Raw genomic sequence first — 16,355 nt, forward strand, 5'->3', positions numbered from 1 at the left:
CCTATCTGGATATCCCATTATCACCTAAAATTCATAATTTCTAAAAATCTGAGCTCATCCTTATTGCCTCAGAACTGGCCTACTCTAATGTTCATAGAATTCAGACCTGACCTAAAAAATCTTAAAGGTTTTCTATTCCATTTTAGAGTTAAGGAAATAGGCCCACAGAGTTTAAATGGATACATTTCCAAGGTCACATTGGTAGTATAACAATGGAGTTAGAATTCTAACCCTCACTATGACTCAGCTATAATTTTGCTTTTCCTCACTCCGCTTATCCACATATGTTCAGACCAACTGATCTGTTCATTTTAGCTCCACACCAACTCATTTACAGAGACCCATCCTGGAATGCCATTCCTTGTCTTATCCATAGCTCATTCGTTTTCCATAGCATAGCTCACTTCCCATCTCTTCAGGAGACCCTTCTAGAGTACTTCCCCCAACCTCCTGGCATACTCATTATTTGATTTGACTATTAGTATTATTAGCACTTTGTGATAACTCCCCTTTCATTACCATTTATGCTATGTCTCCCAAATCAGATTATAAGCTTTTTGAGGGGAAGAATCTTGTTTTATATTCTGTTATTTCTCTTGTACCTAGTGCAATATCTCAGATGGAAGACACTTAATAAATATCATTTGATTGATTCAGTAGTTCAAAGATGAAGAGCAAGTGATAAAAGGAGAAGTTAAAAAGAGAAGCAGATGCAGGAAAAAAAATCTTCTTAGGTAGAATTTTCAATCAATAGTGCCAGGCATTGTACCAGGCATTGTGTTAGGCAACTGGGCTCTCAAAATTTAATTAGTAAGAACTACTTTTATTTGTTTGAAACATAAAGATTGAGGTGTTTAGGTAGATTCCACTAAAGAAAAACTGCAGCCAGAGGCCCACCATCAATTTCAGATAACCTTTTTTTGTTGGTAGATTGTTAGAAATACTCAGAGACCATTGAGTGGGAAATGCTCAAATCTTTGCTACTTTGCAGTGGATGAGATTGATCATACTTCACTCATTAGAGACCCTTTTTCTGAACAATGAATACCTATTGGCAAAAATTTTACCTAAAGAAGTTCTATGGATTTTTGTATGGATATCAGAATTATTCTTTTTTTCGATTCCTACCATTTTTTTCCTTTTAATTAGTTAAATCTTTTGCATATAATTATAGGTTGTTATTTTACAGCTTCTATCTTAAGATACTACAACTAAAACTTGGGCATCAGAGGTTAGGGTAGATGGTGAAGAGAGTCAGAGTGGGTTTTTTTCCCCCTCTTTTTCGTTGTTTTATAAGTGTGTGTGTGTGTCTTTATGCATGTTCTAACTGGGAGAGGAGTTTGCAGTTTTTTTCTAGACTTGGTAGGGCTAATCTCTAATCTTGGATGATGGATTGATTACCCTTTCAACATACTGCAGTTTCTTTTATATTTATCCTGCAAAAATTTATAAAGTTTCTACTGTTAGAATAAAGTGTTAAGTACTAGAAAAAAATAAGAAGAAATAACAGTTTCTATTTATTGAAGATTCTAATTCTAAAAGATACAGTTCAGTTCACAGTTTAATATTCAAATACAGAACTGAGATTAATTTGAATCTGTCTTTCTGAAAGAAAGCTATGTTGAAAGTTTTTTTTTAGTTAATAGTTCAAAATATATTCTTGCATAACATTAGTTCTAAGAAGAGGAAAAAATTGAAATTAAAAAATTTAATTTTTAGAGCTTTTTTCTTCTAACTGAAATGAGTCCTACCTAATGCTCAATAATTTTGATAACTTGGATAATGTCATCTGAAATTGCAGAAATGAAGTATTAGCTGCATTTTGAAACATTACAACTGTGAATTAGACCTTAAATATATTTCTCTTTTTTGAACATTGATTTCTAACACTGTATATGTATATATATACATATTTATATTTATATGTATGTATTTCAGATTCCAGAAGACATGAGAAAAAGACTGAATATACAAATGCATTCCTCTCTCCGAATATCACCATTGGAATCAATCCCCCCAATTCCAAAATCTATTAAATTACAGCCTAGAGAAAATTTAGTAAGTGTAAATTTTTATTACATTCAAATCCTTTTGCATGTGTAATATAAATAATGCTATTGTTTCAGTTATTATAACCCAAATATAGTATTTCGTTATGTTGGCTGAATCATGAAGTTACTTATAAGAGAAATTTTATGCAATTTGTGCTCAACAATTTTGACTTTTGAAAATTTTATTGCTGACTTTCTTTGAGCATCTATTTTATTCAGCCATTACTTTTCTTCTTAATTAGAATAATTTCCAGGTTCTGATTAATAATTATCAGAGTTGATACTTTAAATTAGAGACCAATAGGTTACCAGTTTTGAAATAATTTGGACATAAAATTTATTCAGTAAAATTTTTATTATGTAATGGGCCTGTGAGTTCATCTTGTGTGTTACTATCAATTTAGAATACAATCCATCCATACTTTCTCATCTTCTGAAATTTTTGCTTATATCCTCTCATGAATCCCAACACAATGAAACATTTGCCCCAGGTCTTTTAACATTTCATAGATCTCAGCGTGTCAGCCTGTTGGCTGACACTTTTACTGAATGATCAACCTACTTCCTTTTCCAAGTACATTTTTCTGGATGATGACTGAACACAATCACCTTTCATGATTCATAAGGTATATCCATATATTTTGAAAAAAATAAATGGTCTTTTTATTTTGGCTGTGGAAAATCACTTAAATTCTCTGAGTCTTACTTTTCTTATCAGTAAAATAGGAAGAATCATACTTGTATCACTTATTTCACATGATTTTATGAAGAAAATGTATCATAAGTCTTGATTATATAGTTATTATTTTATCATTCAAGTTGATCATTATGAATGTTATCATAGATAATATGGAAGCTCCATATTATCTATGAATATGCTTAGACAATAAACTTATTTTTGTTATACCCTAGTAGGAAGAGAAGGTACTAAATTTAGTTTTATATTCATAGTAATGTGCTAATAAGCTTCTAAAACTTTACATATACTTTTAACTAATTTATATTTTTTGTTTTAAATAAGTTTCTACTTATGTCTTTTTTTTTAAACATCACCAAAATTTCTCCCAGTTTTTCTTCCTATCCTCGAGAGCAATTCCATATTATAAATAATTAAAAAAAAAAAAAAAAAAAGGAAAAAAGGAGAGGGGAATCAACATTATTAATCAGTACATTAATAAACTCTGAAAATATCTGTAGTGTACACAACACTTGTAGGTCTACAGAAATGTGGGGTGGGATTCTCTTCTCATGTCTTTTCTTTCAAATCACATCGGTTTTTTAGTTTTAAATTTTTTTTTCTTTGTAGTTCCTTCCATTCATTTTTTTGTAGTCATTATTTCTGTTATTTTCTTGAATCTGGTTACTTAAGTCTGCATCAGTTCATGTAACATGGCTTGCTATGCTTCTTTTTATTCATCATATTTGTTGTTTTTCATATCATAGTCATATTCCATTCTATTCGTGTACCATGATTATTTCACCATTCCCCAGTCAATGGGCATCTCCTTTGTTTCCAGTTCTTTGCCATCCCAAAAAGTGCTATTAAAATATTTTGGCATTTACAGACATTTTCTTATTAAAGATCTCCTTGGGATATAAGCTTAATGGAATCTCTAGTTCATGCTACATAACTCCAAATTGCTTTCTTTTTTTCTTTTCTTTTTTGCTGAGGTAATTGGGGTTAAGTGACTTGTCCAGGGTCACACAGTTAGGAAGTATTAAGTGTCTGAGGTCAGATTTGAACTCAGGTCCTCCTGACTTCAGGGCTGGTGCTATCTACTGTACCACTAGCTGCCCCTCCAAATTGCTTTTAACGTGATAAGTATTTTATATTCAAATATTTTTAATTGTTGAAATATAGTGTTTTTCACAAAAATGCTGTTCTCTAGGATAAGTACCTAGAAGAATCATTGTCATTTATTTACAGAATATGGATTTTTGGTGGTTTTGATCTGAGTGATGAGTTGTTACTGTAAAATTTCTTTTCTGTGTGGTAAAGTGGGGTGTATTTTGGCAGTCAAAATACTCCATACCTGATTTCACCTGACCACTCGAGGTTTATCATGTATTTCTCCTTCCTATACATTTTGTGCCCCTAAATAGCCTTATTCTTCCTCACACAGGACAATCTTATCTTCCAGCTTTTTGCCTTTGAAGAGACTTCTATCTTCCATTCTTTTTTTTTTTAATTTAATTTTATTAAGGCTTTTTATTTACAAAATATATGCATGGGTAATTTTTCAACATTGACCCTTGCAAAACTTTCTGTTCCAAATTTTCTCCTCCTTTTCCTACCCTCTACCCTAGATGGTAGGTAGTCCAATTGTTAAATTGTTAAAATATATGTTAAATCCAATATATGTATACATATTTATACAGTTACCTTCCTGCACAAGAAAAATCGGATCAAGAAGGAAAAAAAACCCGAGAAAGAGAACAAAATGCAAGCAAACAACAACAGAAAGAATGAAAATGCTATGTTGTGTTCCACACTCAGTTCCCACGGTCCTCTCTCTGGGTGTAGATGGCTCTCTTCATCACTGAACAATTGGAACTGATCTGAATCATCTCATTGTTGAAAAGAGCCATGTCCATCAGAATTGATCATCGTATAATCCTGTTGTTGCCGTGTATAATGATCTCCTGGTTCCACTCATTTCACTTAGCATCAGTTCATGTAAGTCTCTCCAGGCCTCTTTGAAATCATCCTGCTGGTCGTTTCTTAAAGAACAATAATATTTCCTAACATTCATATACTATATATTCAGCCATTCTCCAATTGATGAGCATCCACTCAGTTTCCAGTTGCCACTACAAAAGAGCTGCCACAAACATTTTTCCACATACAGGTCCCTTTCCCTCCTCTAAGATCTCTTGGGGATATAAGCCCAATAGTAACACTGCTGGGTCAGAGGGTATGCACAGTTTGATAACTTTTTGAACATAGTTCCAAATTGCTCTCCAGAATGGTTAGATTCATTCACAATTCCACTACCAATACATCAGTGTCCCAGTTTTCCTACATCCCCTCCAACATTCCTCATTATCTTTTCCAGTCTTCTTAGCCAATCTGACAGGTGTATGGTGGTATCTCAGAGTTGTCTTAATTTTCATTTCTCTGATCAATAGTGATTTAGAGCATCTTTTCATATGCTGTGTCTTCCATTCTTAAAATGTACTCCCTTGGCACCTGTGACTTAGAATTCCTAAATTTGTTTGAAGCATGAATCAAAATCAGCTTCCTGAAGCCTTTTCTGTTCCCTGCTGTATTGGGGGTTTTCCTCTATGTGCATGTTTCCTCCGGGAGAATATCAGCTCCCTGGGAACAGACTTTATTTTTGTGTCTGTATCCCCAGTGCCTATTGTTGTACTTGTCATTCAGTTGTTTAGTCATGTCCTTCTTTGTGACCCCATTTGAGGTTTTCTTGGCAAAGATACTGGAATGCTTTGCCATTTCCTTTTCTAGCTCCTTTGACAGTTGAGAAAACTGAGGCAAATAGAATAAAGCAATTTACCCATTATCACACAGCTAGGAAGTGTTGAAGGAAATTTGAATTCAGGAAGAGGGCCCTTCCTGACTCCAGGCCCAGCACTTCATCTATTGTACCACATAGCACACAGTAAATAAGTGCTTCTTTATCAACTCCCTGAATTATCTCAGATTCCCTTCCGTCTCTAGCATTCTTTGATAGAAAACCCTTGTACTTGATGACTTCTGGCTTCTTCATGACTCTCCTAAGACATCTCTAAGTCCCTAGAATTAACTTGCTTCCACATCTAGAAAAAAGCAGGGAATACAGGGAACTTATTTACTTTAAAATAACATTTTTTTCTTTGTTTTGTTACAGCATGAAAACGTTTTCAATTGTATATTATCTTTTATACTTTTTAATAATTGTATTAATTAAGCATAGGTTCAGTTTCTGTTAATTCTCCAGGCTCAGGGTGTTGAGTACCTATTTTGAATCTCTGTTCTGAGCATTTTTCAAGAATCTTTTAAGTTGTAAATACCACTAACAAGATAAAGAAACAGTTGTTAAGGTAATTTTTCCCCCCTTTTTATGTATAGAATAAAGACATAAGTGAAGAAGAAATAAAATCTGCTTTCAGTTTATGGCTTCAGAATTCCAGTACAGTAACTTGTCCATGGATACTATCGGATAAAGAATACATTAATTTGACACTTAAAGATGGTAGGTAATTTTATTAATTTGGGCTTCCCTTCCTTAAACATGAATAAAGCACTCTCTTTATAATTACAGCACTGAGAAGCAAAGTAATATAAATTTTTTTTAAGAAATTACAAATTAACAATGTGTCTTTTAAAATTCTGGATTATCTAATTTTGAATTAATATTAATCATTGCAATAATGTCAGTATTGTTATCTTTTTAAAAGGGCTGAAGAAGTTTTCTTTGAGTATTGTTCATCCTTTGGAAGCAGAAAAAAATGATTCAGAAAATGTCTTTATGTTGAGTGCCAGCTTGCTCCAGAAGATTGATATACAAGTAAATATTTTGTAATTCTGAATTTAGTAAAAATAATGATTTCTTATTTTATATTAAAAAGTATATAAATAAATAAATATCCTATAGAAAACATTCTCCTACCCCTTAATCATATTGACATACATGAATGTCTAGATTACAGATTAACTTGATATGTTATATCTACAATAGCTTTATAGAATCCTGTTTACTGGTTAGATTTACATTGAATGCTTTTATGAGCAAATAAAATCATTTGGAAAGTTTTTTAAGAATTTTTAAAAAGCAAATATTTTTAAGTAATTATCAAATTTCTTGATGGGATCTTAGTTCTTCCCATGTAAAAAAATGAACTACTACTTGTGGAAGAAAATGGGTTGAGATATATTGCCTTCTGGGTATGTTGTGATTTCATTGATTTTTATCATTTTTGTCAGATTGATGTGTTTCTTACATTCTTTCCAGTTTGTATTATTGTTCCTTCTTCCCTCACATTTGAACTGACATCACATTTAAAATAAAAACTCAATTGTTGTTATTTTTAAAATAGGCCTTTTTAGATATTCTAATACCATGGAGATAGAAAGGCATAACAAGTAGAGCAAAGTATAAAATTATGTTTCATAGAGGTATTATCCAAATACCAGATTGCTAAAGTTTTTTAATTATGTAAATATGCCTAGTTATATAAGGAAATAAAGTAGTTACAGAAATACAAAATCTTTTAATATATTTCTACCAATGTTAATATTTTTCAAATATTATTTTTGAGGGAAACTTTGCTTTTTGTTTTCTAAATAAAACTGCCTGTTTATCATGCTTCTCTCAAAATTAAAGATGCTTTTCTTTGTTTTGGCAGGTTCTTCTGTTTCCTTCACAAGAGGAAAGCAATGAGGAAACCAGCTTTATTCTTCCTTTTTTAACACTGAATTCCTTAGGGTAAGAAATGTGGGCCAAACAAAATTTGTTTTAAATTACTCTGTCTCCATGCAAGGACCTTTATGTACAGATATTACAGTGTGAATGCTCGTAACTATTAATTCCTCTTCAGGGATTCTCCAATAATTCCAATGATTGTCTGGGTCCATTCAGGCGATATCTAGTTCAGTAATTCACTTGATTCTCATAGCCTAAAGCATGTAGCTTATTAACCACTTTACAATGAGAATCTATTTGTGAGAAGAAAGAGGCCAGATTGTCTATGATTATATAGCAACAATTATTTGTAATTCTTAAAGCAAAACATGTTGTAAAATTTCAATGAAGAAATAATTTTAGTATTTAAATTATGTTATTTCTTCACCTTCTTATAAGTTTAACAACTAAGATTACATGTGTTCTCCACATTCTTTAATAAGACCAGAGGGTAATGAGATTATTGGCAAGCAGTATTTTCAACTAAGTTTATTTGTTTGTTTGAAATTTATTTTTTTAGTTAATATTTCCTCCAGTTACTTTCAAAACATTTCTTTTTACATTTGTTTTTAAGATTTTTGAGTTCTAGGTTCCCTACTTTATCCTCATCCACAATTAAGAAACCACATGTGAAATTATTCAAAAATTTCCATAAAAGTCAAGCTATTTTAAAAAAAAAAGATGTTCTACTCTAATGAAAACAAAAACCTTTAGTTAAAAATAGAGAAAAAGAGAGAAAGAGTAACAGAATATGCTTAGATTTATATTCAAACATAATCAGTTCCTTTTCTGGGTAAGGATAGTATTTTTCATCATAAATCCTTGAAAGTAGTTGGGTGGATCAGTATACTACTGAGAATAACTGTCATTTACAGCTTATCATCCCAGAACATTGCTATTACTTTGTATACAGTATATTTTACTTTATTCATGGAAGGCTTTCTAGGTTTGTTTGCTTTTTCCTGATTGCATCCTGCTCATCATTTTCCAGAGAGCAATATTCCATTAGAGAAATTTACTTCAAAACTTACTATTGCTAATTGTATTCCCGCCCATTTATTCTCTCTCCTTTCGACCTGTCCCTGCTCAAAAGTGTTTTGCTACTGACCACTCCCTCCCCCAATATGCCCTCTCATTTTATCACCCTACCCCCCTTCTTACATTCCATTCTTCTCCTGTTTTCTTGCAGAGTAAGATAGATTTCTAAACTCTTATTGAGTATGTATGTTATTACCTATCTCAACTAGGTTTTTGACAAATGTATAATTAGTATTTGTAATTTAAAAGAACTATAATTTGAGCACAGTGGCGCAAAAGATAGTGTGTCAATCTTACAATTAAGAAAGCTTCACTAGCCCTGAAGTCAGAAAGACCAGAGTTCAAATCTGGTCTTTGACACTTAATATTTCCTGGCTATGTGACCCTGGGCAAGTCACTTAACCCCAATTGCCTCAGGAAAAAAAAAGAAAGAAAGAAAGAAAAAGGCCTATATTCAAATCCTGTTTTAGAGACACTTACTAGCTAGAGGACCTTGGGAAAGTCAGCTAACTTTTTTCCACATCAGTTTTCTCATCAATGAAATAAGGATACTGATACCAGCTACCTTACAAAATTGGTTTTAGGACCAAACAAGAGAGCATAGGAAGCACCCTTCTAGCTTCCAGGCACTCTCTGTGCTATTACTAGCATTAGTAAGAAATCCGATTATATGAATTTTCAGAGAGAATATAGTTTAAGTTGTCAATAAAGCATCTATTTGGCCTGAAGTATTTTGGAATTTGTAATAAATAGGCAATATCTAGGCAGATCTTTTAATTATAATAATTAGATTTGCTAAGCAAACAAGATTTTAGAGGGGATGTTTTAAGAGAAAAATCTATTTTAATCTTATCCCAAACACTTTTAAAGTACCTATTTATAATTGATAGGCTGATTGCAAAAACAAAAAAACAAACCTTTAAAAAAAACTAAAGCAAGTCTCTTAACACTCTCTACTAAGCCAAATTAACTTTGTCCTAATTTTTGCACGTACTTGAGAATAATAAAACTAAAATTTAAAAATCCGTAATTCAGACTTTTTATTAAATTAGACTCTTTCCAATAATTAGAATTTTTAAATTTTTACTCCATTGTTTAAGATGCTCTAGCCTGATGTAGAAAGCTTAAGGATTTTTAGCAGCAATATTTTGTCATTATGTTTCAGTATTGAGTTATCTATTTTGTATGTTTTGCAGGGGGTTGAATAAACAAGGAATAATTTCTCTAGAGCATGTCACCCATAGTCTCTTGGGCCGCCCTTTATCTCGCCAATTGACCTCCATTGTTGCTGGACTTCGGAATGGAGCTGTTCTTATTACAGGAGTGAAGGTGCTTCTTACAATTCCAATATTGTGTGCTTCCTATACACTCAGCTTAAGAATAGAGTATCTTTCAATGTTTGTGTCTTTGGTTTTTGAGTACTATCTTAAAACAATTATATACAAAAAAAAGATTACCACTTTTAAGAATCCTGATGACATTTTCATTTATATAAAAAAGTAAAATAGTTTGACCTTAATGCAGTTACAAGCTGATCACTTGGAGCCCATTGATTTTTGTTATATTTCAAATTCTAATTTTAGAATCTGTGCTGGAGGAAGAGAAGTACTTTCAGACAGTGGAAGCCAGAAGGACTGACAGATCCCAACTTAACATTAACCTGTAGAGAAAGCTTAGAAATATTTCCTGGGAGTCATCCCCCAGTATTCTCTACTGAGGGTAGCATTGAGCAAGTCACAGTACTGGAATGGATTGCTGTTCATTGATGTTGCCTCAGAGGCATCAAGAACACATTGAATTATCTTCAGTATTCTCTTATAAAAAGTCTCTTGTCATCTTTTGGTTTTATGTCATTGTTATTTCCATCTGGCTCTCCTCTCCCTCTTGATTTAACTATTCCTTGTAAGAATAGCAATTTTAAGCAAAGGCAGCCAATATAGCAATTGCATTTGACAGTTTCCACTTCATTCTTCATCCATACTTTCTTCTCTTACTTATGAGACGAGTATATTTCTTTGACCTCTCTAGAGGACCAAGATAATATATTGTAAATCATCCTTATTTGAGAGACATTTGTCTCTTCAGCGGTCTAGAATTTAGCCCTCTCTTCTTGAGATGTTTTTGCTCCCTCACTAAAGGCTTTCTTTGCTCAGATCACTTTCAGTGCAGTTTAGTTTTTCTCAGGATGGATCAATTCATTGGTCACTTACCAAAGTTTTCACATGTAAAATACCCTCAGTTTTAAAATTCTAAAGACCCTTCCTCTACTTAATTTGTTTTGTTTCTTTCTAGCACCTAGCACATTGCCTTACAGGTGATAGGTACTTAATAAATCCTTGTTGGATTGGATTTGCCATTCTTCTGCCAGCTTAGAAAAGGCTGGTTCCACCCTAGGTGTAGTTCCTTTTTTGTTGGGTTAGTGTTATTGTTATTTTGTTTTGTTTTTCCCCTTTCACTTCTCTTGGTTTCTTATTGGAGAAGGGTAATACAGAACTGGATAAAGTTTCAGGAAGATCTGATTTTGCATCTCCTCTCTGAGATTACATATTTGAGCCCGAACAAATCTAACTCTTCTGTAAAAGGGAAAGTTTGATGAGAATGGTTTCTTGAGCCTCTTCAAGTTGGTGCTATAGCTCTGTGATCCTCTATTCTTCTTGGAGCCTCAAGGAACACTTCGAAGATAGAATCATGGAGAAGTGACTCAAGTGGAAGGACACTCCCAACTGACAAAGCCACTGGTCTTGACATGTTGACATATGGGTCATCAGGTTCATCAGTGGGTTTACTGTACTTAATTTTGGGGGGAAAACATGAAATGATAGATTTAAACCAAGATTTGGTAAACTGGAGTCCCCTGGGCAGCAGGCTAGAGGTGACTCTTGGGTATAGTTTTCTGGTCCCTAATTTAAACTATCACCAAATGGTTGAGGATCTATGCTTTTATGTTCTTGCACTATAAAAAATTATACTCCATGGTATACAGACCACAGATCATGAATTTTTTCAAAGGGCCCATTTTAATACTTTTGTATTTCATACATTCTCTAGCACAGGACAGAGCTATCAAGTATTTGGCAACTACTTATTGATTGATGATTGGATCAGTTTTGTATTTTGCCAACAATTTTTGTTATTGAATTTATTAATAATAAATTTTAGTTATTAGAAAAATTTATTTTCTAGGGGAGTGGAAAATCAACTCTAGCTAAGGCTATCTGCAAAGAAGCATTTGACAGACTGGATGCTCACATGGAAATAATTGACTGTAAAGCCTTAAGAGGTAGGAATATGATAACCTTTTTAAAATATTAATTACTTTTTTTAAAAGACAGAGAAAATTTATTAATTAAAGTTAAATTTAACTCCTGACTTCTCAGATTACCTTTTCTATGTTGAATCTACTTAGTCCTTTTTCATTTTTGTTTTGCTCTTTTACTTCTTTGAAGGATGTGTAGAAACTTCATTTTTCTTGGGGGTAAAGCTTCAGTTTAGTAGTAAAGGGGAAGGAGAAATGAAAGTGAGTTTCCTTGCTTTGATGTTCTGAACTGCTCTTGAGTCAGTGGCTGGAGGTGTTCCGGCAAGTAAACAACCTCCCCTAAGAACTTTGTCTTTGGGGCTGAGGAATTCCTTCCTGGGTGGTTAATTAGCCAAGTGAATCCCTGTTTATATGTACCTATGGTCTTTGCTTAGTTGTATGATGGATAAGAGTTTATATGTATAAACAAAGTTGAAATAAGAATTATGTTATACATATTATTTGTAGGTTTATCAGAAGTATATGTTGGCATGGTTGGGGATTTTTATAATTATTTTAGGGGATCAGAAAATATTTTGAACCAAAGAGAAATGTGAACAAAGCCCTCTATAAATCTTAAAGTGGTTCTTTTATGTGGACAGATATTTCTGCAGCTATAGAAAAGACTGATTTGATTTTACTTCTTAATATTAAAATAGGCAAGATTCTGTTTTAGGTCCATAATTACAAAGATTTGTTAGTTAATATCTCCCTGATTATTTGTTCTCTAAGTATTTCTCTTGATAGCTTCTTTACTTTAATTACTTAATTTGTTTCCCACAAATGCAGATTTCTCTTATTTATGAATGATTTATAGCTAAATTTAAGAATACCTTATTTGAGGAAACCCATCCAACAATAGGAAAAAAAAATCAAGATTCGTAGTTTCTGTGTTGTTTTTGACTCACTTGAGATGAAAGCAATAAGAAATTTTATGTTTAATAGATTTTCATTTTTAAAAGAATTATCCTAAAAAATTGTCCACAAATTCCACATTTTGAATCAGCACATTTTCTACATTTCTCAGGAATAGGAGGGCACTACCTCTTTTCTTTAAAATTAGTCTACAGATGACCAGTCAGGGAAAAATCTCCTAAATAATTGTTAGATTAATCAAGCTGGGGTTCTTTCGGAAAATGTAGATCTATTTGAGTTTTAAAATTTATTTGGTAGGGGGGCAGCTAGGTGGTACAGTGGATAGAGCACCAGCCCTGAATTCAGGAGGACCCGAGTTCAAATTTGACCTCAGATACTTAACACTTCCTGGCTGTATGACCCTGGGCAAGTCACTTAACCCCAGCCTGGGGCGGGGGGGGGGGGGAGAGAGAGCAAACCTAACACTTACTAGTGGTATATTATTAATATTAGGAGTATTGAAAGAAGGCCCTGTGATTCAGAAGAAAATGGGTGGGAAGTCAGACAATTGGGAATCACTCACAGTTCTGCCATTGACTCAAAAGTTGTTATTGTGCTTGTGATTTACCTCTCCATCCCCAGGCCTTATTTATTCATCCAAGAAATGGGGGAGCAAAAGGAGAAAACAAGCTCAAGGTTCTAATTCAGTCTTTTTTCTTGAGAAACATGATGGTTCTGCTAAATGTGAATTAGTCTTTGAGAAAATCTGTTGGTGGTAATATTTCCTCTACTTTGTTCCAAAATGTTCCCAATCCACTTTTATCTTATGAAGAGTCTATCCCTCTGGCCAACTGTAGGTTCCATGATTAAATTCCTTTGGAAAGTTAGATTGAGTGATTCTTAATATCTTTTTAGATTCTAAAATGTTATAGTATTTTTATCTTTTGGCATCTTTCCATAGTCCTAAAAAATTCTCAAAATTTGGACAGTATGTTCTCTTACTGCTTTACGAATCTATTTACTTGGTAATTAAGCTGCCTGTATTCTTTTTTTTTTTTTTTTGTCAAAGTAGCACTTTATTGTTGTTTTTATTATCTAACATCCTTTAGTTTTCAGAATATGATCTTTGTATTTTAAAAAATAGAGCGTTTTGATTATCTTTATTTGCCTAAAATAGCTTAAATTACTTAATTTAAGCAATTCTTTCCCAATATTTCATACTCTATGAGATAAGCTGGGCATTATGGGATATGATTTGAAATAATTTCCTAATTAACTATATCAAGATTCATTACGATGATGTATCTTAGCATCTTTTTTCCCCCATTTTCATTTTTTAAATTAATTTTATAATTATAACTTTTTTTTGACAGTACATATGCATAGGTAATTTTTTTTTTTTACATTGTCCCTTGTACTCCCTTCTGTTCTGAATTTTTCCCCTCCTTCCCTCCACCCCCTCCCCTAGATGCTGCCTGTATTCTTAATAGATTGTCCTGTTCACTGTTAACCATCCACATTCACAATGAGCAAGTTTCCAGAAGGTGGCCTGTTGCTTAGTCTCCTCTAGAATCTTGGGTTTGATCATTGGATTCCAGCTTCATTTCCTTAGCAGTTGCTTAGAGGACCACATAGCAGATGGTTTCCTCACTGAGAATTCCTTGCACCTGTGAAATCACAGGTTCACATGGAACAAAAACTATTTATGTGTGGCCTTCAAGTCTTTACAGAGTAAATCAGATTTGGAGCATTTCTTGTCATCTGTTATAGGGAAAAGACCTGAAAACGTGCAGAAAGCCCTGGAGTCAGCTTTCTCAGAAGCTATATGGAGGCAGCCTTCTGTTGTTCTCCTTGATGATCTGGATCATATTGTTGGTGTATCAGCCATGCCAGAGCAGGAGCATGGTCCTAATGCAGTTCAGAGTCAGCGACTGGCATATGGTGAGGACATTAGGGGTTACTTTGGGGGAAACCTTCCCTTGCCACAAAACTTGTTTTTTAGCTCTCTTGTCCAAGTCATTTTGGTGAGGAGCTTTGAAAAGGGGGATTTTCTGCAGCCCTACACTGCCAGGTTTGGTCTCTGTAAATATTTCTAGGACATAGTAGATAAGAGTCAGGTCCATATTCAAATCCTGCCCCAGACCCTTACTAACTGTACCACCTCAGGCAAGCACATTATTTCTACTAGCTTCATTTTCCCTAGCTGTAAAAGGGAATGGGCACCTTCCCCTGAACTGTGATCAAATGAGATTTATATATATATATATATATATATATATATATCCCTTTGCAATATGCTGTAGTCTTGAGATCTCAGTATAACACTGTGTAGTTTTCCCTTATTGAACTTACACAATGGAACATGGATCCTAAGTTTCTTGGTTAGAGCCTTTTTAATCATCCCTGATTTGTGTAAAGTGGTTTCTTTCAGTTTTTTTTTTCTCTTTTTTTCTTTCAGTTTTAAAATTGAAATCGATAAAGTATGATAGTTCTTGGGGTTTGAGGTATTAATAACTTTTTGTAATGCTCTCATTTTGAAATATCAGATATGGAAAAGCTTTGTCTTTGAGTGGGTCCCTAATAGGGTTGAAAGCTTTAATTCTGAGACAAACTCTGTGTATAAATATCAAGTAATTTTGCATTTATCAGTATTGTTACCCAGTAAGCTGCAAATTTGTCAAGGGAATCAGAATTTGCAGAACTTAATCTCAAAGGCCTGATCAGTCACCTCCAAAAGTTGTCAACCAAAGTTTTGCTTATTCTATAAAAAAGAAATTATTAGTGACCCCCAAATATTTGTATATAGTATCTGATTCAATATACAGAGCATTACTAGTCACATGGAATGAGAAATACAAGCTATTTACTTCTTCAATCTCCCATGCTCTCATTAGATTCTTTTTAATAGTTGTGAAGTTATTTTGCAGAAAGCTATGAGCATATATCCAAATGAGAAATTATCTGTGGACCACTGTAATTTTAAAAGCATATGGAGCACATTTAATTTATGAGATTTTTTGGGTAGCTATTAAGCTTTTTATGCTAATAGAGATATATTACTCATATTTAGCTTTGAGAGACATGATCAAGGAGATTATTGCCATGGGAAGTTTGATTGCTTTGATTGCCACAAGCCAGACTCAGCATTCTCTACATCCTTTACTTGTCTCTGCACAAGGAATCCATCTATTTCAAAGCTTCCAGCCTATAAATGCTCCAGATCAGGTAACAGCATTTGGGAAAGAAATGGTTAAACTCTTCTTTGTGACTATCTCTGGGTAAAAAGAACAATAAATCCTGGTATTCTATGTTAGAAGACAACTTGGAAAATGAGTTATTTAATTTCAGGGGTTTAATATACCTATACTTGAGAACATCTTCCAAAATTAACCTCTTTTTTCACTTTTCTACTTCTCTACTCTGTACACGAGGTATTTGGGAACAGGTCCAAGGAGCTCAGCTAATTGTCAGGGCACTGTTTTTTTCTACTCTTCTACATAAGCTTCCTGCCATTAATTGAGATTACATAAAGTATCCCGAGATAGTCCCATGAAAAATTCTGTTGATTTCTAGATGAGTTTCTATGAGACCAATTTTATATGCTATTAAGATTTGGGATTAGAAGGTAGGGAAGTTCATGGGATAATAAATGGCGATTATATTTTGAGTTTGCTACAAGCCAAATCCAACCTAAGGCAGAAATGTATTTAGGAA

The 16,355-nt window shown here is 33.3% G+C and overlaps 1 protein-coding gene across 1 annotated transcript in view; it reads left to right on the plus strand.

Moving 5' to 3' along the window:
• Positions 1-16,355, plus strand: part of PEX1 (peroxisomal biogenesis factor 1) — a 47,135-nt gene that overhangs the window by 16,920 nt on the left and 13,860 nt on the right. Inside the window, exons 6-13 of the mRNA XM_074272234.1 lie at positions 1,939-2,058; positions 6,121-6,244; positions 6,450-6,559; positions 7,398-7,477; positions 9,688-9,820; positions 11,675-11,771; positions 14,412-14,582; positions 15,712-15,866. Coding sequence (XP_074128335.1) covers positions 1,939-2,058; positions 6,121-6,244; positions 6,450-6,559; positions 7,398-7,477; positions 9,688-9,820; positions 11,675-11,771; positions 14,412-14,582; positions 15,712-15,866 — 990 coding nt within the window. The remainder of the gene's footprint in view (positions 1-1,938; positions 2,059-6,120; positions 6,245-6,449; positions 6,560-7,397; positions 7,478-9,687; positions 9,821-11,674; positions 11,772-14,411; positions 14,583-15,711; positions 15,867-16,355) is intronic.

The sequence above is a fragment of the Sminthopsis crassicaudata genome, chromosome 5 (assembly GCF_048593235.1).
Source record: "Sminthopsis crassicaudata isolate SCR6 chromosome 5, ASM4859323v1, whole genome shotgun sequence".
Taxonomy (NCBI): Eukaryota; Metazoa; Chordata; class Mammalia; order Dasyuromorphia; family Dasyuridae; genus Sminthopsis; species Sminthopsis crassicaudata.